The 21,625-nt window shown below is 41.4% G+C and overlaps 1 protein-coding gene across 1 annotated transcript in view; it reads left to right on the top strand.

The window, feature by feature from the left end:
• The window catches only part of LOC134794448 (organic cation transporter protein-like), a 41,883-nt gene extending 20,786 nt beyond the window's left edge, over nucleotides 1-21,097 (top strand). The window contains exons 2-8 of the mRNA XM_063766263.1: nucleotides 11,852-12,056; nucleotides 12,317-12,439; nucleotides 12,888-13,020; nucleotides 17,540-17,903; nucleotides 19,151-19,407; nucleotides 19,849-20,033; nucleotides 20,515-21,097. Coding sequence (XP_063622333.1) covers nucleotides 11,852-12,056; nucleotides 12,317-12,439; nucleotides 12,888-13,020; nucleotides 17,540-17,903; nucleotides 19,151-19,407; nucleotides 19,849-20,033; nucleotides 20,515-20,670 — 1,423 coding nt within the window. The 3' untranslated portion in view covers nucleotides 20,671-21,097. The remainder of the gene's footprint in view (nucleotides 1-11,851; nucleotides 12,057-12,316; nucleotides 12,440-12,887; nucleotides 13,021-17,539; nucleotides 17,904-19,150; nucleotides 19,408-19,848; nucleotides 20,034-20,514) is intronic.
• The last annotated feature ends 528 nt before the right edge of the window (nucleotides 21,098-21,625 follow it).

Below are 21,625 nucleotides of genomic sequence, written 5' to 3'. Positions count from 1 at the left end.
GCTTCTTAACCCGGCAAGAAGATTTCTATGCTGATAAACAACTTACAAAAATAATCTGCGGACACATGCAGAGTCGGTCGGTCGGACCCTGACAAGACCGACTCGACTGACTGAAAGTCAATAAAATGCACCATATTGTTGTATATTCCATTCTCCTAATTAAAAAGACCTTAGGAAAATTTACAATAAAAAAAAAACTTATATCCCTGGCAGGCTACTGCTCTGACCGAGCATAGTCATCGCTTCTCTAATATTCCGACAAATTGACCTAACATGTATAATACCCATATAACCATTCCAGTCGCAGAATCACAAAGTGGTAACTAAATGTCAGATGTGTCGTAACAGAGTCCACACAATGTGTCTAGAATTGTTTCGAAACAAAGTGTCGTCGCCGTGTCTACACTTTTCCGTAACAAGGTGTCGACACATTTGTGTGCACTTTGCGTGCGGTTTGCGACTAAATCTGACAGCAAATTTGTGACAGCAAATGTCAATATAAAATACCTCTTGAAAACCAAGGTTTGTCAAACTACTATTAGTGTCTCGTGTGCTCGTAATTCTAGTAAGTCATCATGGGCAATGCAAATGATAATAATAATCGACCGAAACCATATAAACACCCAACACCCGTCAACCTTTTACAGAAAAGTTTTTAAAGAAATTCAATAAGCTACTTAGGTCAGGCAACGAATGCTCCAAAAGTTGTAGAGGGAAATGCTCGGAACACAATTTTTGACTCCGTAACTCGGTTTGACAAGTTAGGAGGTGAACATAAGTTCCCGGCCGTAGCCCTTGAGCGGGGGGGAGAGAGGGGGCTTTGAAGGTCCCATTTTCCCGTTTTTCGATTATATCTCGGAAACTATGCATCTCAGCGACATGACCACTTATACAAAATGAAAGTTAATTTAATTTGTTACAAGTTTATTCCGTCAATTTTTTCGATATGTTGAATAGTTTTTGAGATATCCGCTCTTGAAAGTTTATTTAGGGCTCTCAATTTTATCTTGATATATCTATATCAGTGAAGGTGCTAGACCGTGTTTGGTATCGTTTTCGTATAAATCTGGGGTGCTGAATCCATTTAAGATATCACATTGACACCATTCCACAAAATAAAAATAAATCTTTTTAGGGTTCCGTACCTCAAAAGGAAAAAACGGAACCCTTATAGGATCACTCGTGCGTCTGTATGTATGTCCGTCTGAATACACAAAATAGTTCTTTACCTATAGATGACAGGAAAACCTATTAGAAATGTGCAGTCAAGCGCGAGTCGGACTTAATGTACGGAACCCTTAATACGCGAGTCCGACTCGCACTTGGCCGGTTTTTTTGAAACTCTTCTTGGCGCTTAACCGCTGAACCGATTTCGTTGAAATTTGGTATAGAAATAGTTTGCGTCCCGGAACAGGACATAGGATAGATCTTATTATAACCAAAATCATCTTTTGAAGGTGTGAAAAGTGGCGTGGAAATTTGTACGGGAAATCAATAACCGCTGAACCGATTTATATGAAATTTGGGATGGTCTACATCTTTGATTTAGTTAAAAATGATGAAAAAACATGACTTCAAACCTAAACTTAAACAGTATTAACTTCAAGAAGTCAATTCTGAATTCCCCCTACACCTCATTTCACACCTTTAAAGGGTGATTTTTGAGATAACTTATTATATCCTGTCTCGGGACTCAAAATATATGTGTACCAAATTTAAATTAAAACTGTTCAGCAGTTTAAGCGTGAAGAGGAGTTTAAAAGAAAGTATTTTAATAAGTTTATATGTTTTTACTTCGGAATGGTGTCAATGTGATACCTTAACTAAATTTGGTACTGCGAATTTATACGAAAACGATACCAAAACATGGCCTCGTAGCTTTACTGTTGTAGAAGTCAAAATAAAATTGAGTGCCCTAAATTATTATTACTTGGCCAAACTTGTGTAGAAGGAAAAGGTAAAATAAAAGTCTTCGGCAGGAATATAAGACACAAATAAATTTTTTTTTTGCGTTATTATTTCATTCATCAAATATAAACATACCTTGATTATACTATTCTAGTGAGATCCTCATAGATAAACAAAAACATTTACTTAAAAAATTACAAAGTCGAAATGTCACGGAACTTTTTTTTTTTTTCCTTTATTAAGGGGCTTTTTCGATTGAACGAATATGTCACCCCATAAAAAACAGACTTAATTAACAAAGTTAAAAGAAAGTAAATAGCTACATCTAGTTTAATTACATCACACATTTCTGTCCCTCAGACCGCACTTAACAATATTTAGTACCTTTTCAACAACCTCAGACATGGGGTTCGAAAGGTAGGTATTACATAACCCAATGGAACTGTCATTGTCATGAAATAGCTGTCTTCTAAGTCGCTCATTTCGGACACACTCCATTAAAATATGATACACATCCTCGACGCGATTACATAAGGTGCATAATTCCGAATTCACTTTACGCATGAGGTAGGCGAACTTATTCAATGGAATGTGTCCAGAGCGCAATCTCAATAATAAAACTAGATCCTGCCTACACAACACACTATTATCAATCCAAGGAGAATTAAAGGGTTGTGGCTGTATTGTCTTATACCAAATACCTTTGTCCCTAGATCTCTCGTCGAAATATTCCTTCCACAATTCGCGACACTTTAATTTGACTAAATGTAAACAGTCATTATTGCCCCCATATAATGTTTCAAGTGAAATTCAATGCCATCGCTGCATGCCTGTTTTGCTAATGCATCAGCTGTCTCATTGCCACTTATACCTACATGCGATGGAATCCATTGCAATATTATAACTTTTGCCATAGATTTAGTAATATGTGAAAAATATAAACTTTTATGACAAAAAAAATCTGGACACAATTTAAGAATCACCCAATTGCGTCGAGGAATCATCTGTATTTTTGCTTGTTTCATTACCTCCTCGCTTCTTTTTTGTCCTTTGTATTCTGTAGCAATTTGTTAGATCTGAAAATAAAGATAACTTGCGTCGTCACGGATGTCGATTTATAGGTTTTAGGGAGTGCAGAATTCGAAAACGATGATCATTTTATAATCCAAGATGGCGGCTACGTATTTTGTCATAAAAGTGGAATCCAAAATAGTCATCATTTTCGAAATCTGCGCCCCCTAAAACCTATAAAACGACATCCATGACGACTTTTATGACATAGTGCATGGCCGCCATCTTGGAATCCAAAATAGTCATCATTTTCGAAATCTGCGCCCCCTAAAACCTATAAAACGATATCCATGACGACTTTTATGACATAGTGCATTGCCGCCATTTTTAAATTGAAAATGTTATCATTTTCGAAATCTGCGCCCCCCAAAACCTATAAAACGACACCCATGACGACTTTTATGACATAGTGCATGGCCGCCATTTTGGATTCCAAAATGGTCATCATTTTCGAAAGCGGGGCCCCCTAAAACCTATAAAACGACATACATGACGACTTTTATGACATAGTGCATGGCCGCCATCTTGGAATCCAAAATGGTCATCATTTTCGAAATCTGCGCCCCCTAAAACCTATAAAACGACACCCATGACGACTTTTATGACATTAGTGCATGGCCGCCATTTTGGAATCCAAAATGGTTATCATTTTCTAAATCTGCGCCCCCCAAAACCTATAAAACGACACCCATGACGACTTTTATGACATAGTGCATGGCCGCCATTTTGGATTTCAAAATGGTCATCATTTTCTAAATCGGGGCGCCCTAAAACCTATAAAACGACATCCATGACGACTTTTATGACATAGTGCATGGCCGCCATCTTGGAAACCAAAATAGTTATCATTTTCGAAATCTGCGCCCCCTAAAACCTATAAAACGACACCCATGACGACTTTTATGGCATAGTGCATGGCCGCCATTTTGCTTTCCAAAATGGTCATCATTTTCAAAATTGGGGCCCCCTAAAACGTATAAAACGACATCCATGACGACTTTTATGACACAGTGCATGGCCGCCATTTCGGATTCCAAAATGGTCATTATTTTCGAAATCGGCACTCCCTCAAACCTATATATCGACACCCATCTCGACTTTTATGACAAAGTGTTTTGCTACCATCTGCATGCAAGACATTTCTATTATTTTTACGTACAAAAATGGCCCCCTGTCAACTTTCAATCGAGATTTATAGTTGGTCAAGCAGATCTTGTCAGTAGAAAAAGGCGGCAAATTTGAAACATGTAGGCGCGAACGGATATCGTCTCATAGAAAATTTGAATTTCGCGCCTTTTTCTACTGACAAGATTTGCTTGACCATCTATAATCGATAATTTATTCGATTAATATTCAGATTAATTCAATTTCAATCTATGTTAGGTCGACTAAACTAATCGCGATTAAAATTTGAGAATTAACTTTTTTTATTCCATTAATTAGTCGAATAAACAGTTAATCGATTAATGCCCATCTCTGACCACGGCATTTTTACACTTTGAGAATATCTGAAAACAAATCAACACAAGGAGCCATTTTGCAAATCCAGTAACATACCAGTAACTTTGTTATTACTTTTGACAGCGCGTGTCATGTGTCAACACAGAGTCGACACAAAGTCGAAACATTGCAACTACTTTGTGACTGCAATATTTCTCAGCCTTGAACCATATTTATACATCATAATTAACAAGTTTCGTAGTATGTAAAGCGTTATTTCTGTTATTTAAGTATAGTATACGCATCGAAGTACTAAAAATGCTTCAAATAATATAGTTATGAACACAGGCACTGAGAAGTAAACAATTTTATTTCCGGCTAAACTAAAACAATGTGGTGGCGCGTTGATTATATTACACTTAGTTTATCAAATCACTCGAGCAGTTTAATTCCCCATAATAATTTAAGTCATATTGTAATATAAATGCAAACAATATATAATTACGTCTTGTAATCCGTTTTAGAGATGGCGTATTAATGTCACTTATTTTTATTTAAGTATTTTTCCATCTGACAGTTTCCATTTGACAGGAACAAAATGAACGAATGAACGAATGATTTTGGCATAAAGTAGTCGCAAACCCGAAACAATGTGTGCACACGGCGACCACACTTTATGTCACTTTGTGTCATGTGTCGACCCTTCCCCATTTCTGGTAACTGTGTCGACACGGCGACGACTCTGCGACTGGAATTGTGACCGAAACAGACGGTGTCGACACAAGATGTGTCAACACCGCGTCGTAACGGCGACTGGAAATGGTTGTATGGGTAGTTATGTGGTAAGATGGTAAGATGGTAAGATGGTAAGATGGTAGTCAAGAGATAATTTCGAACTCGACATGTGAAGACGATTCTAATACTGAGTTCTAATAATATATAAACTGTCGTGAGTCATATATACTTAAAACATCAAATGAATTCTGCGAAATGTTTCGGTGAGTGATTTTAATTTTGAAGTACTGAGGCCACCAATGAGATTGCTGACTATATAAAAATAATTTGGACTATTGGATAAATTCTAATGTTATTGGATTAACGATCAACTAATGTAATAAGTACCCAAATAACTCGGATCGGTAGGACAAAGGCAGGAGGACCACGTCGGGGGAGATAGTTAAATAGGTACCTTCCAACTCGAACAGTATGGTCGTATAATACCTATACCTACTATTACTTCTGTGGTACCAGCATGCAGCAACAGAAAAACTGTCATTAGTCCTTACTATCGGTTGTGTGGTCGGGTTTTCTATTTCACGTTTCTACATTTTTACGGGACAGGATAGTTAGGTAGGTATGTTAGTTCCCTATTAGGTACCTATACTATTACTCAGTAAATATTGTAGAAATTATTAAGGATTCAGCAACCTCTGTTATAACCATTTAATTTCCATTTGGCCATAGTTTCCTCTTGCCGCTTATCTAACATGTTTACCTTGAGCAGGTGCTTGAACTCCCTAAAACTGATAATTTGCATGGGAGTTGTTTATGGTAAGCGGTCACGTGCCCATTAGAGTCGCGGACCTTTCCTGCCTCTCTATCGCTCAAATATGCACGACTGATAGAGAGGTAGATAACGAAAATTTTGTTGTATTGCGGTAGGCGCAATCGACGAACAAGTTTCGCTAAAACGATCGAACTTGCTCTCTGCGGATATATGTACCTACATATAACTTGATGAATGCATATAGAAAAGACTTTTTATCTTACGGTTGTGAGTGGTGAAGGTATACCTATTTAAAATAGTGAGAGGAAGGGACTTTCTCCAGCTGCGGAGGCGCGGGCAAACTGGAAAAACTCGCCCTTGTATCGAATTGTAAATTTTGCGACAACATTTTCGTAAGTAAATGTAAACAACATCATTTTGTGAAGATATTATGTCAAAGGATAAGTGTGTCAAGTGCCCAATCTGCATTGAGTTGGCTTAATCCCTCTGCCTGTGCCTAGTAATGGTAAATAACTAGTAGTTCGCCCCGAACTGAGAACTCGCGGTTTGTAAAAATTATATAGAGCGATTGATTTTGTTGCACCTACTTACTTACTCGTATAGTTCGACATTAAATAGTAGAAAATAATTTTCAAGAAAAAAAAACCGACTTCTATGGGGGCCGGTGAAAGATTATTGTACATAGATGGTGCACTGTGTAGAAAATGAAGTAAAACCACCCACTTTTCTAGTAGGTAGCATTTCGTTTCTGTGGGTCGCAGTTTTAGCCTCACGAAAGTCACGAACCCACTTCTCTGATAGCAGTTCGGTTCTGTGAGGATTGCAGTTCGAACCTAACCAAAACCACTTTTCTAGTAGCATTTCGTTTCTGTAAGGCTCGCAGTTCTAACCTAACCTAACCTAACCCACTTTTTTTCGGTTCTGTGAGGATCGCAGTTCAAACCTAACCTAACCCACTTAACGACGCGTGCGGTGCGGTGAGCGGGAGGGACTAGTAAGTTTGGCATCATTATACTTTATACCTATACCTACATTTTATGGTAGGTAATCATAGTGGTTTATTTAGCTTAGGTATCAGTGGTTTTCCGGGTCAAGGTCCGAGTCCGGGTCCGGTTCTAGTTCCGGGTCCAGGTCCAGGTAGAGGTCCAGGTCTAGGTCATGGTCCAGGTCCAAGTCCAAGTCCAAGTCCGGGTCCAGGTCCGGGTTTAGGTCCAGATAAGAGCCCGGATCCGGGTCAGGTCTGGCTCCAGGGCCAGCTCCGTCAAAATCGAAATTCGAAATCGCCAAACGTGTAGTCATTGAAGAGTTCTGTTCTGACCATCATCAGCAGTTCCACTTCATCAAATGCGAGTTTTTAATGTAAATTCTTGATTTTTTGATGAAAATACACAAATCTCTATACGCATGCCTTTAAGATTTGAGGAGTTCCCTCGGTTCCTCATGGATACCATCATCAGACCTCAAGCTTGACAAAAATGTGGCTTAAAAACGTAACTTGCTTAACAAACATAACGAAGAGGACAAATCGCCAAACGTGAACTATGCGTCGTTGAAGAGTTCCGTTCTGATCATCATCAGTAGTTCCACTTCATCAAATGCGACAGTTTTTAATGAAAATGCTTGATTTATTGATGAAAATACAAAAATCTCTATACGCATGTCTATAAGATTTGAGGAGTTCCCTCGATTCCTCGTGGATCCATCATCAGAACTCGAGCTGGACAAAAATGTGGCTTAAAAACTTAACTTGCTTAACAAACATAACGAAGAGGACAAATCGCCAAACGTGAACTATGCTTAGAATAGAAGAGAAGAATAAGAATAAGAATATATTTATTTGAAAGAACCTTGTTTACAAATTGTTTACGTATCCTGTGGCCCCACACTAGGCAAGCCTGTAACGTGGCAGCCGACTTCGCAGTTCGTAGGCTAAGGTTAAGAAAAACTAAAAGTAATCTAATAGGTGGTTAATGAAATTATGAAATTCAAGTAAAGAAAAAGGAATGAGAAAGTGTGCGTGTGCGTGTGTGTGTGTGTGTGTGTGTGTGTGTGTGTGCGCGAGTGTGTGTAAGGCTACAGAGAATGTTATAAGTGATTAGGTGATGACCTTCAACAGCATCTCAGTTTGATTGTAGTTAAGACCTTTCAACCAGTTCTTAATTAAGAATTTTGCTTCAAGAGGAGACTTTTCAGATATGTTGCATGCCTTTACTACTGTATTGTAAATATACGGATGCAGGAAGTTAGGAAGACGCCTCGCGAATGTGGTTTTAGTGATGGGCGTAGGAATTCTAAAGACTCGATTACGGATTAGGGTAAGGTATTCTTCCGAATTTATGGTTTTTTGATGTACGTGAGTTGCGACTCGTAGGATCAATAATTGCCTTACACTAAGAACATCCGCGTCTTTATAAAGGGATACCGTCGGAAACCACCGGGGCTTGCCGAGCATGACCTTGAGCACAAACCTTTGGGCCCTTTCGAGAGGCAGCAGAGCAGAGCTCGTGGAGCCACCCCACACACCATTGCAGTATGATAGAATGGATTCGCAAATAGAAGTGTATACAAGTTTAAGCAACTCCCTCGTAGCACAATTTCGTAGCAGCTTCATAATGAATACCACCTTTCTGACTCTAGCAGACAACGCTTCGATGTGCTTTTTGAAATTAAGATTTTCATCAAGCGTAATGCCCAGGTACTTTACGGTGGTACAATTACTAACCACATCGAGAATTCTACTCGAGTGAATAGCTGGGACATCCTCTGCACTGCCACAAGAAAGCTTGAGATCTGGCCGCGAGTTGGGGGCAGAAGAAGCCGTTTTATGAAAGCATAAGTATTTTGTTTTTGAAATATTAAGTGAGAGCAGGTTGTTAGCGAGCCATTTGGCAATCACAGTCAAACCTGTCTCCGCTACCGCAAAGCAACGTGCCCAGGAGATATCGTGAAACAGCAGAGCAGTGTCGTCTGCGTAGCAGATAATTTCGGCTTGATTGATGGGGAGAGAAATTAAGTCATTGAGGTATATCAGAAATAGGGTGGGACCGAGGATGCTTCCCTGCGGCACACCGAAGGTTATAGGGGCTGAATCACTGACTAAAGTGCCGAGTCTTACACACTGTTTCCGGTTTGTAAGGTAGCTTTGGAACCAGTTCCAAGCGATACCGCGAATGCCTAACAGTTCAAGCTTCCTTAGCAATATGGGGATTGAGACAGTTTCAAACGCCTTGGCCAGATCTAGGAAGATTCCCACGCATGATTCTCCTCTGTCAAGGTAGGAAGAGACAAGATTAATAAGTAAGGTGGCGGCTTGTTCAGAAGATCTCTTTTTCCGAAAGCCATATTGTCTCGTTGAAGAGTTCCGTTGTGATCATCATCAGCAGTTCCACTTCATCAAATGTCACTTTTTTGAATGTATATGCTTGATTTGTTGATAAAAACACATAAATCACTATATGTATGCCTTTAAGATTTGAGGAGTTCCCTCGATTCCTCATGGATCCCATCATCAGAACTGGGTTTTGACAAAAACAAGACCAATCTGTATGCATAAAATAATAAAAAAAAATTTCAAAATCGGTCCAGTAATGACGGAGATATGGAGTAACAACCATAAAAAAAATCACAATCGAATCTCCTTTTGAGATTTGGAAGTCGGTTAATAAATGAGGGCGCCACTTTCTACGTAGCTGTCACATTTTTGACGTAAAATGCTTACACATGGCAACAATGTATAGTCTGTCAAGCCATTTCCGTCAGTAGAAAAAAGCGGCTAAAAAATGTAGGCGCGAAAGGTTATCGTCCCATAGAAAATTTGAATATCGCGCCTTTTTCTACTGACATACTTGTTTGACCGACTATAGTATGGAAATTTTAGAGTTCCATTTTATGTCCCAATATAGGCGGCAACGGATCAAAAATCGCGTGGATATATTACAAGGTCTGTGGAGCCCTTAACTGATACTGTATCTGTGGTGAGCCGAAATATTTCCTGTCAAATGTCAAATACCTATATTATGTTTATTTTTATCTTGCTAATTATTTAAAAATGGTAAATTTAAAAACGATATTATAAAAGTGCAAGCCGAGCACTTTCATTTGGTACCAAACTCGACCATACTTTCTTGCAAAAAGATGACCAGAATAGCAAGACCCCTCACAAATAGCTTTTTAGCCTTCTAAGCTCTTCTAGCGCAATAACCCCTTGATCGAGCCTGCTCATAATTTAATCACTAAAATATAATACCCTCAACTACACGTTTACCCAATTTAATTTAAATTAGAACAAATTTACTTAAGTTCTTGAGTATCAAACTATCCTCTCATAGTTCAGCTTAAAAACATCGAAATGCCGGGACGTGCCCCTAGCCAGCCGCGTGTCCCAAGTCGAATGTAAGAACTTCGTTCGCTTCGCTCGCTCGTTCGATAATGAAATATCACGATGTAAACCCAGTGCTGGAGGCACGGCAGTGCCGCCGCCGAGTCAACAAAAAAGAAGAAGAAATTGAAAGCCCAATAGTTATTTGTTTTACAAGGGGGCAAAGTTGTTGTTTAACCGCTCGTAATAATATTGATACCCGAGCAAGCGAAAGATCCCAAAATAGATCCACGAGCGTAGCGAATGGTTCGAAAAATGGAATCTTGAGTGTTGCGAGGGTTTCAAAGCACGAGGGTTAAACAAAATTTGCTTCGAGTGTAACACAAAATTTTTCACCACACCAACCCGAAGCAAATATTAAATGTAAAATATCAAACAAAATCAAACCAAATCAAATCCAAATGAATGTTATTAAATATTTATCATCCAAAATCAATTCTACCAGCAAACATAAGAAAACAACTCAAAATCTGCATTTGATTACTTTGCCTCACATGTGAACTTTGCTATCAGTTTTTGAAGTGCAAAGTAAGCCTTTCCGAGCTGGTGTGGTGAAAAATATATTGTTACACATCGACTGGCATTGTATGGCTTTGTTGCCCAAAATATTATGTATTTATTTTCATTTCATTATTTACCTTCTGTCTTGCACACCTTTTGTAATTTGCATAAGTTAAGAATAAGGAAGAGATCCCTCAAAGGGATAAGTTCGCCTTTGTACTTCGCTTTTTCTTTTAATATCGCGTTACTCTTAATACGACACTATCGAAAAAAAAACTATATGTACAAATCGCTACTGATATTATAAATACGAAAGTAATTCTGCCTGTATGTCCGTCTGTCTCTCTGTCTGTCTGTTACCTCTTCACGTTTTAATTGCTAAATTGATTTATATGAAATTTGGTATGGAGTTTATGGCGATAGTTTGAGGCTCGATTCCCGACCTACGAATAACACTTAATCAATCATCATCATCCCACGCAAACGAAGCCGTGGGCAGAAGCTAGTAGTAAACAGTGGCATTCCTTCGGCCGTGAACTTGTATGGACAGAATGCAATAATCCGTACCTCAATGTCACTTTTTGTCTATTACGTTTAGTAGGTACTTTACGTTTTTACTATACCCTGTTTCACAAAAAAAATATAATGGAAAAATCCATTCACGTATATTTATTCAATTGAATTTGTTACAATAGAATAATGAACTCAAATAGGTACAATCGGGCAAGTGCAAATAGTTATGTCGTGTTATGTCTATGTTTGCAATGATGTCAAAGAGTATATTATACATTAATTAAGATATATTATGTTCATCACGTGCTTCACGCGTAAGTTTTTTTAAGTTCTTTATGAAGAAAGTATTGGTTTTTTTGCAATTCTTAGCGATAAGGCTGCCTCAGCGGCCTGTTATCTATGTAACAAGTGTAGTAGTAGTCTTACCTCGATGATAGTCTTATCCCAACTTACCTTGTGTTGATCACAGAAGTGACCTTTATCTGAAATATGTTTGAACCAATCAGTAATCATTGAATTAATTTTCCTTGCAGATGCCTGGTCCCAGAATGCGAAGGCAACTCGAACGAGACGTCGTATTCCGCGGCGCGCGCAGATTGGGGCGGGTACGCGCTGCCCAAAGATGCGTGCGAGCGCTATCAGCCCCTTGACGACACGTGCGAGTCAGATTCGTTCAATCAGACTCTGATGGAGTGTGAGGAAATAGTGTACGAGTCACACAGCAGCATCGTGGCGGAGGTGAGAATTGAGAGCAACGCTTTTACTCCCACTTCAAATGATTGACAATACACTTTGAGCTCAAAATCGCTCTTCTTCTTGCAGCCTTAACTTCTCCCCTTCTTCGCATCATCGCTTGCCCCCTACACCCTACACACTCAGACCTGGTGAGGTCTACCTCACCTACTCATTGCACCTCAACAGCCATAACGCAAATGTGTTAAAAAAAAATTTAACATTCAGTAGACTAGACTCGTTGAAAACGTGTTTATATTTTGCAGTTTGGCCTGGGCTGTCAAGAATGGAAACGCTCGCTGGTGGGCACCATCCACAACGTGGGCATGCTCATCTCGCTGCCCATCATTGGGCACATTTCTGATCACTACGGCCGCCGCACGGCATTGGTGAGTTTACTATTGTTTATTTCTAACTCGTTCGAGGCTAAGCGGTTCGGAATCCGTGCAGTACGCTACTGATTTTACATTGAAAGTTTTCATCCTGATTGGTACGAATACATAGTCGTAAAAGCTGAGCATACCTTCGTGAGGCTTCTTGTCCGCGACAGACAACCAAGTCTGAGTCCGGTAACAATATTGATGAGACAGTGATTTATACTTTGGGTTCTACAACGTTAGGGAACTCTTGAACTCGAATTACAAATTCTTATAGACGACGTTTACCAAGAACTTTGCGGACACGGATAAGAATTTGTACATAGACGTCTATAAGAACTGCATGTTTGTTTTTTGTTGAAGGCAATTATAGTAACTTTTTTCTATTGATATTAGGTGATTGAATTGTCCTGGGTCTTTATACCCAGTGTTTCGCTAATCTAAAAATACTGTATTGCAGATAGTGAGCGGCGTGGGTGCCGGTATCCTCGGGCTGTGCAAGTCTTTGGCTGGATCTTACTACGCGTACCTGATGTGGGAACTATTAGAAACCATCCTGGGCGCCAGCGTCTACCCAGCCGCTTTCGTGCTCAGTTAGTACCATCAATCATCATCTTATTTTTATTCCCTTCATTCTTTCATTCCATGTTTGCAGTGTTTTTTTTACCGTGACTATATTTAAATTGTATTTTTGAAGTGAAAACTTCTTTAACGGCGCTGAGCACTTTTTGTGATGGGGATAAAATGTTAAACTCGCGAGAGCGTAAGACGTAAGACGTGACGTCACGTGTGACGGACACTGTTACAATGTCATTGAGTTTTTCTTTTTTGATTTAAATGCCATCTAGTGAGTTTCCCTCAAACTGGTACTAATATATTGCTAATATAACTCTAGTACTCTCAGTGATGTGCTTAGGGGTTTCAAGTAATGCGACGAAATAACGCTAAATGGCGTTAACCTCAATTATACATAGTGCTGCAGACATTTTGCACTAGATGGCGTTGTTATTAATATTTTGAGTTACAATGTCATTGAGTTTTCACTTCTGCCGGCACTCCCGGAGTGCAATCCGTTGTTTTTTTCTCATTTACTCGTAATGCATGTTAATTATAAGATGTAATGTTTTGAAAAGATGTGTTCCGCCGAGTTTGTTGCCGATCCCATATTGGGATCTTCTTAGTCGGTTCCTCAAGGCTGAGGGTCGTGACCATCAGGAGTGCAGTTCTTCACCACCGCTCTCCAAACCCCCCTGTCTTGGGCCAGCTGTATTGACCCCTGGATGTTGACGCCCGTAGCGTCGCGTATGGCATCAGACCACCGAGTTGGAGCCCTGCCTCTACTCCTTCTCCCTTCGACGCACCCAACCAGAACGAGCTTTTCAAAGCTGGACGGGTCTTGGCGGGCCACATGGCCAAAGAAGGTCAACATTCTCTGGAAGCATGTAGTTGAAAGCCGGGTGGTAATATGTAGCTCTTCGAGAATAGACGCGTTGGTGCGGCGTTGCGTCCAGGATATGCCCAACATTTTGCGCCAGCACCACATCTCGAATGCGTCTATTTTTGCTCTCACACGTGGCTTCCATACCCATGTCTCAGAGGCGTAGAGGAATATGGAGAAGATAAGGGTGCGCATAAGTCGGACTTTCGTGTGGCGGTATATATTCCTGTTTCTCCAAATCTTCTCCAAGCGCTTCACTGCTGCTTTTGCGATTTGTGACCTTATGACCTCCTTCATGCAATCTCCGTTACTGGATATCTGCGAGCCCAAGTAGACAAAGTCTTCCACCAAGTCCAGGTCACGCAGTTCCCCCGTCCTCTGCATCTGCCCAGCTCTGTCGATGAACATCAGCTTTGTCTTCTTCCGGTTGATATGGAGGCCGTATTGCGCACTGAATAATTCGACCCTGTTCAGAAATGTGGCGAGTTCTGTCTCATTGGCGCCTATTATGGTCGTGTCATCGGCGAATCGCAAGTTACTGATTAGGTGACCACCAACACGGATACCACCCTGCCAACTTTCCAGCACTCTGCGCATTATGTGTTCGCCGACCAAGTTAAATAATTGCGGGGATAGTATGCAACCCTGTCTAACGCCTCGCCCGGATTTAAAGGGATTGGACTCCATGTCTTCCAGCCGGACACGAGATTTGCCGTCGAGGTATAGGTTTTGCACCAAAAAAGACAGATGTTCAGGAATACCCATTTCCTTTAGGACATCAAACATCTTCTGCCAGTCTATGCAATCAAACGCTTTGGCGTAATGGATGAAGCATAGGGCCATGGGTATGTTGAATTCTCTGGCCTTCTGAATTAACTGCCTGATATTTAAGATCTGCTCTCTTGTGCCTCTTCCCTTGACAAAGCCCGCTTGCTCTATTGCTATTTCTTCTTCCTCGCGTTATCCCGGCATTTAGCCACGGCTCATGGGAGCCTGGGGTCCGCTTGACAACTAATCCCATGATTTGACGTAGGCACTAGTTTTTACGAAAGCGACTGCCATCTGACCTTCCAACCCAGAGGGGAAACTAGGCCTTATTGGGAATTAGTCCGGTTTCCTCACGATGTTTTCCTTCACCGAAAAGCGACTGGCAAATATCAAAATGATATTTCGTACATAAGTTCCGAAAAACTCATTGGTACGAGCCGGGGTTTGAACCCGCGACCTCCGGATTGAAAGTCGCACGCTCTTACCGCTAGGCCACCAGCGCTTCTTAAATTGCTCTATTGCTATTTGTCCACTTATATAGTATTCCAGGCGCTTGTTCAGTATGTGCAATAGAACTTTACCAGCATGGGAGATAAGAGAGATAGTTCGGTAGTTCTCACATTTACGGGTAGAGCCTTTCTTATGAAGAGGGACGACAATGGAATCTGCCCAATCTTCAGGCCACTGGCCCGTGCGCCAGACTTTCTGGCAGACAGCGTGTAGTATTTGGATGCCTTCATCTCCAATCAGCTTAATAAGCTGCGCTGTAACCCGATCGCCGCCGCTAGCTCTTTCTTTTAGTTTGAGAACCGCATTTTCGACCTCGCAGAGGAGTATGTCGGGCTCTCTACAATTGTAGTCAAGCCTCTCCCGTACATTATCGTGCTCGGTTGCAGAGTAAAGCTGTTGGCAGTATTCTCTCCATCTCTCAAGTACAAGGTCCCTATCCATAATAATATTTCCCTTTTCGTCCTCTATAGTCCATGTTTTGGATTTGAATTCCTTGGCAAGCATTTTTACCTTCTGAAACATGTCCTTAGTATGAGCGGTATTTGCATGCCTTTCCAGATCGCTGCATATGCCGTCTATGTAGTCATTGCGGTCTTTTCTACATTGACGCTGCACACTGGCATGAAGTTGAGCGTAGTGTTCGCGGTCTATATTAGAGTCCAGACCTCGGGCTTTTATACTATTCCTTAGCTCTATGGTTGTCCAGGTTTCGTCGCTCATCCAGTGAGACTTAGGTCTGCTGTGCGCAGTACGTGTGGTTATCGCTTCAGCTGTTTTGATAACGACGCTCTTAAGCTGTTGCCATGTAGCTTCCGCGGAGTCAAATGGATCCAGTTGCACTTGGCTGAGATTCTGCCGCATAAGATCTTGAAACGGGCGTTCCTCGCACTTAGCAAGCTTTATGACCTTCTTTGCCTTAGTTTGTTTTATTGCCTTCAGCCGGACCCTAAAAGTGGCCTCCAATAGTTGGTGGTCGCTTCCACAGTCCGCACCGGGACGCGTTTTGGCTGAAAGTATGGAAGATTTCCATCTCTTGCTAATAAGCACGAAGTCGATTTGGTTGCGGTGACCGCTAGGTGATTGCCAGGTGTACAGTCGGCGTGGATGCTGCTGGTACCAGGTGTTCATGATCGAGAGGCCATTTTCAGCACAGAAGTCCAGCAACATTTGACCTCGTTCGTTTCGAACCCCTAACCCGAACTTTCCAACAATCTCTCTAAGGTCATCGTCCCTTGTCGTGTCACCGATCTTCGCATTAAAATCTCCCAGAACAACAGGAATCATTTTGCTCGGGATGTCTTGATATACTTTTTCCAGTTCGCCATAAAATTCAGTGATTACATCTTCGGATGAGTTAGATGTCGGTGCATATATCTGTACTAAGTATATTGGCGATGGGCGAGCCGACAGCTTCAAGGAAACTATTCGTTCACTGACAGTGGCATATCCGATGACCATGCTGCGTAGTCTCCTTGATACCAGAAAGCCAACTCCACTGAAGCTATTCTCAGGGCTACCCGCGTTGATCATCAGTGACCCGTTAGAAGTTATGTAGTGGCCAGACTCCTTAACGTGAGTTTCGCTTAGTCCTAGTACTTCCAGGCCATACTTCTGCATCATTCTCTCAACCTCGTCTGTTTTCCCGGGCCTGGAGATTCCCCGTACATTCCAGGTTCCAATTTTGAGGGTTTGTTGCTTGATGGTGAGTGTGCTCCCATGTGATGGTAGGGGTCCGTCAGTAGTCCATTTTCTGCAAGAAGCCTGCGGACGCACTCCCTTGCAGCCGGTCGCCAATTTCACACCAGGAGACCCGGAACCATCCTGGCGCCGATGGTCAGTCGGGTCGCATGACAGTACACTCAATGATCTAATTAAACTCATGATGGCTTTCTTGGGATTTGTAATCACGGTAGTTTCCCGTTCCTTTCCGTGTCAGTATTTCTGAGGCTATTTAAACCTCACGGCCACTGAAGCCGTCCCTTTTGGGGGGTCAGGTTATCATCTCCGCCGCCTGATACTCGGCGTTGTCACTCGTTTAGCACCACCCAGGGGGCACGTACAGGGTAGTAGAAGGTAATTCCTGTGGACGCGAGGACACCACCCCCCAATACCCTCTATTGGGATACCCTCCTCCAATTGAGGGGGGGGACTTTAAATCTTCTCGAGGCAGAGGTGTAGGGTTGGAGCCGGTGTAGCTTTATTTGACGTCATAAGCGCATTGTAATATGCCTACTTGAATAATAAACTATCATTATCTTTATTTTTATCTTTAGGGGTGAGAGTCGTGGACTCAAATTAAAATCTATTTTATTTAATTTACGTTTGAATCAGCCATCTTAATCTATTAATCAATTAATCTAAATCTATTAATTAATTAAATTATTTAAATCTTTCAGTGATCGAATGGCTGGGTGTCGAGCACCGGATCCTCGCCAGTCTCGTCCTGGGCATCCCCCTCGCCGGCGGCGCCGCGACGCTCTCCCTTCTCGACTACCTAGCTGGCTATTGGCGTACCTGGTGCCGCATAGCGTACCCACCTTCCTTGCTCCTGCTGCTTTACCCCTGGCTCTTACCGGAGAGTATACGCTGGTTGGCCATTCAAAACCGCGTGTCCGAAGCCGTCGCGGTGATGAAGCAGGCGGCGCGGTGGAACCGCGTGCAGGCGTCGGATGAGGCGTTTGAGAAGATGCTGTGTGATCAGAATGAGAAGACGCCTGTGGCTAAGGTTGAGGAGGAGAGCCTATTTGCCGCCTTTATCAAGTGAGTGCTGTTTCTGATATTTTAGGATTGAGAGTTTTATGTGGTTAGTAGGAAATTAAAATCTTATTAGAAGTTATAGTTACGTTCATTCAATGATATTCCAAACGTAAGCACTATAGACTTAATGGATTTAGATCCGATGTACACTCAGATGCTGATCTATGTAGAATTAGAGAGTTGGATCTGGGGAATGTAGCTGACTGTGTATTCGGTGCCCTGTCTTTACTTATCCAGAAATATTATTGATATTATGCAAGTAAGTACGTGAGTCTCTAGGGCATCGACTTACTGACGAATTTTTACATGTTCTTTCACAAATGAAAGCCAAGTTCAATATTAAGAATGTGTCGTTGTAAACTCGCCGACAAAAGAATTGAGATCTATTATGGGTGCCAAGTTCTGTGTTGTGTAGAAAATCCTGCTATTATATTATAAGGGATTTAACTTGGCATACACATATTCTTAATATTGAACTTGGCTCACTTTTATGTTTTTGTTGGGATAGGCGATCAATTGTCAAACATTTTCAGTTTTTAGATTTTTTCCTTTGTATACGGCTAATAATCTACCTTTATGCCAAATATCGAGTTTCTAGATCATCTGGAACTGGGTTAGGTTTTTCATCTGTAAGTCTAAATGAATCTGATAAATATCAATACATAATTTTTTTCCATCGAATTATCAATAATTTTCAGTTTTCAGATTTTTCCCTCTATATACATACTCCTAATAGTCTATCTTGATGTTAAATTTCAAGTTTCTATAGGTCATTTGGAAGTGGGTTAGGTTTTTGATCTATAAATCAGACAGTCACAAAAATGCCGGTTTTTAAACGTTAATTTATGAATAACTGTTTGAGCTATGTTGATGGAATTTTGTAATCTAGACACGCTAAGGGGCTTGAATTAATGTGCTAAATTTTATGTGTGTAGGTTAAACAGATTTCAAGTTGTGAAGGGGTCAAAAGTATCTCGAAATGGTTCGTGTAATATTACATACGATTGCTGCGTCGCCAGTTCCTTTTTCTTTGAACTTGGCTGGACACGCTAGCGCCGCAATAATATTGGAGCGGCGTTAATAATAGCGTAAGCGCCAACCGCCATAATAAGGTACCTTTACCCGTGGGACGTCACATATCTTTACTATATTGTATCTAGATAATCTCTAATTCATTTCCCGAATCGCGCCGTGGGACCGAATGAAAACTATGGAATTTTATATGAAATTCTCTTTTATGCAAATTTCAGATACGGCGCCCTCCGTCGCCGCCTAAGCGTGTGCTTCGTGTGGTGGATCTCGGCCGTGTTCGTGTTCTACGGATTAGCGGTGCACGTGCACGCTCTGGGCGGCTCCGCGCACGCCACCTACGCCATGGTGGCGGCGGCCGAGCTGCCTGCTTTGCTGCTCAACACGCTGCTGCTGGACCGTGCTGGGAGGAGGCCGGTGCTGACGGCCGCTTTCCTCACGACGGCTTGTGCACTTGTCGCGCTTTCCTGTTTGCCAGGTAAGCTGCTGACGAAAACATAAAGGAAAAGGGTAGCTGTCTGTATTGTTATGTGCTGGACCAATCCAACAGTCCGTGCTGTCTGCTGCCATCTTGTCGCCATGCAGTCATTTCGAGTCTGTCGATCTTGGTCATATTTGTGTTATATTGGCTCGCTTAGTGTTTGTTTCGATTTGCACGTGCTACTTAGCGTAAATTCTGTTTTCCAACTGAATATTATTAGAATAGTTAGTTTTAGTTAGTTTAGTTTATATTTTGTACTTTTTGTGGCAATAAAGCATTTTCATTTCATTTTAAAGAAATGTAGGAAGACTGCTGATTTGCAAAGTGAAAAACTGTTTCCAAATATCTCCAAAAACGTCCCAATACTTATCTGATAAATATTTTGAATATGAACCTAGTTTTACCTGAATAGATCATGAGTATTTATTTCTCTTCCAGAAGGTAGCGGCTGGTGGGCCACAGCGCTCTACCTGATCGGCAAGCTCGGCGCCACCATGTCCTTAAACGCGCTGTACGTGTACACGGCTGAACTGTTCCCCACTCGCGCACGGCACCGTCTACTAGCCGCCTGTTCTACCTGTGGTCGGCTTGGGGCTGTGCTCGCTCCGCTTACACCAATGCTGGTAATTTGACACAACTCTTGTGACACAACTGTGATGTGACTGGTTTATTCTACGAATTTTATGGTTTTGAGCTGAGATTTGGAGTTTAGGTTTAGAACTGCTGGCTAATAGGTGGGATGAAGTCTTATGGCAGTTACTGCCGTTATTAATACTCAACTAATATACCGAATATGGGCCAGTAAGTAGAGTTCACTTTGGCTCTTCTCAGAGCGCCGCTTATGCACATGACTGTTTTGGTCTACATATTTTTGAGTTGTCAGCTAAGATTTGGAGTTAAGGTTCAGCTATAGGTGGCGTGCAGTCCCTGGCCTTATCGATACAAAGATGAACTGCGAGACAATAGTCTTTGGGGACCTTAGAAATTCTCGAATGAAGCTCTCACTTCACTAAGCAGAACTTAGCCACTTGGATATGATTACAGAATTTCTTACCCGTATTGCAATTTTCACCCAGAATGGATTGGTTGTCCTTGTTTCCTCAGGCGCAGTTGAAGCCGTGGCTGCCGACAGCGATCTTCGGCACGCTGCCGCTGCTGAGCGCGGCGCTTACGCGACTAGTACCTGACACATTGCACGCGCGGCTACCCGACTCCTTCTCTGACCTGGATCCGGCGCGCATCCGCGCTGCTGACGTCTGAAGTCATTGCTTAAGAGTTGTGTAGTGGTCAACAGAGGTCGCTACGTTAACACAGCAGGACTTGAAACGATAAATTGGTATTGTGATGATATATTTTGTGGTCTTGTGAGGAGCCTTTACAACGATGTCGGTAGATTGAGATAGGTGTGAATAAGCATTGTTTGGGACTACTAGAAGTAGAAATTCTCACCAGCAATTGGTATGACAGTTGATGGATATAGTGACAGTTTAAAATCTCGAGCTTTTCGGCGGACGATTCCGCTATGTGAAATATTTTGTGAAATATCGAATAGAGATCATGTGCTGTGCATATTTTTCTTTATTTTTTTAGTTAAGTAGGTAGAATATTATTTTAATGTATACTTACTTTCATTGAGATTGGTCGGTGTAATAAAATATGAATACGAGCAAATAAAGAGCAAAAAGTGTAATAAAATTCACTGGTCTTGCACATATGTAGTCGAACTGTGTTGTTTTAAACACTTGATGTTAGCGAAGACATATATTGCGTTAATAACTTAAGTTGTTCCGGCGAGCTTGTAGTCAATTATATTAGAGTCCGTCTAAGCTAACTCTGCACATACTTGTTAAACTACAGAGTGTGGAAGCGTCACCATAAACGCTAAATTTCTAAATACTGGCGCTGATTTTTGTCGGTACCAAGTCGGTGCACCTTAGACGGACTCTACATAAGTATAAAGATTTCACTGTACAGTGACCTGGCCCCAATTTCACCACGGTGACAGGTGCGACAATTGTAAAATCACTGTTGCTGACGTCACAGGCATCCATGGCCTACGGTTACTACTTACCATCGGACGGGCCGTATTCCTGTTTGCCACCATCATTGTTTTATTAAAACAGATATTTCTCTTTCTAAGTTTATGACAATTGTCACAAGAAACACTACAATTGTCACGAAATTCCGACATATAACTCATTACCTGTCAAGAATT

Source organism: Cydia splendana, chromosome 10 (genome assembly GCF_910591565.1).
Source record: "Cydia splendana chromosome 10, ilCydSple1.2, whole genome shotgun sequence".
NCBI lineage: Eukaryota > Metazoa > Arthropoda > Insecta > Lepidoptera > Tortricidae > Cydia > Cydia splendana.
The sequence above is the reverse complement of the archived record's forward strand: the minus strand, read 5'-3'. Positions and strand labels throughout refer to the sequence as shown.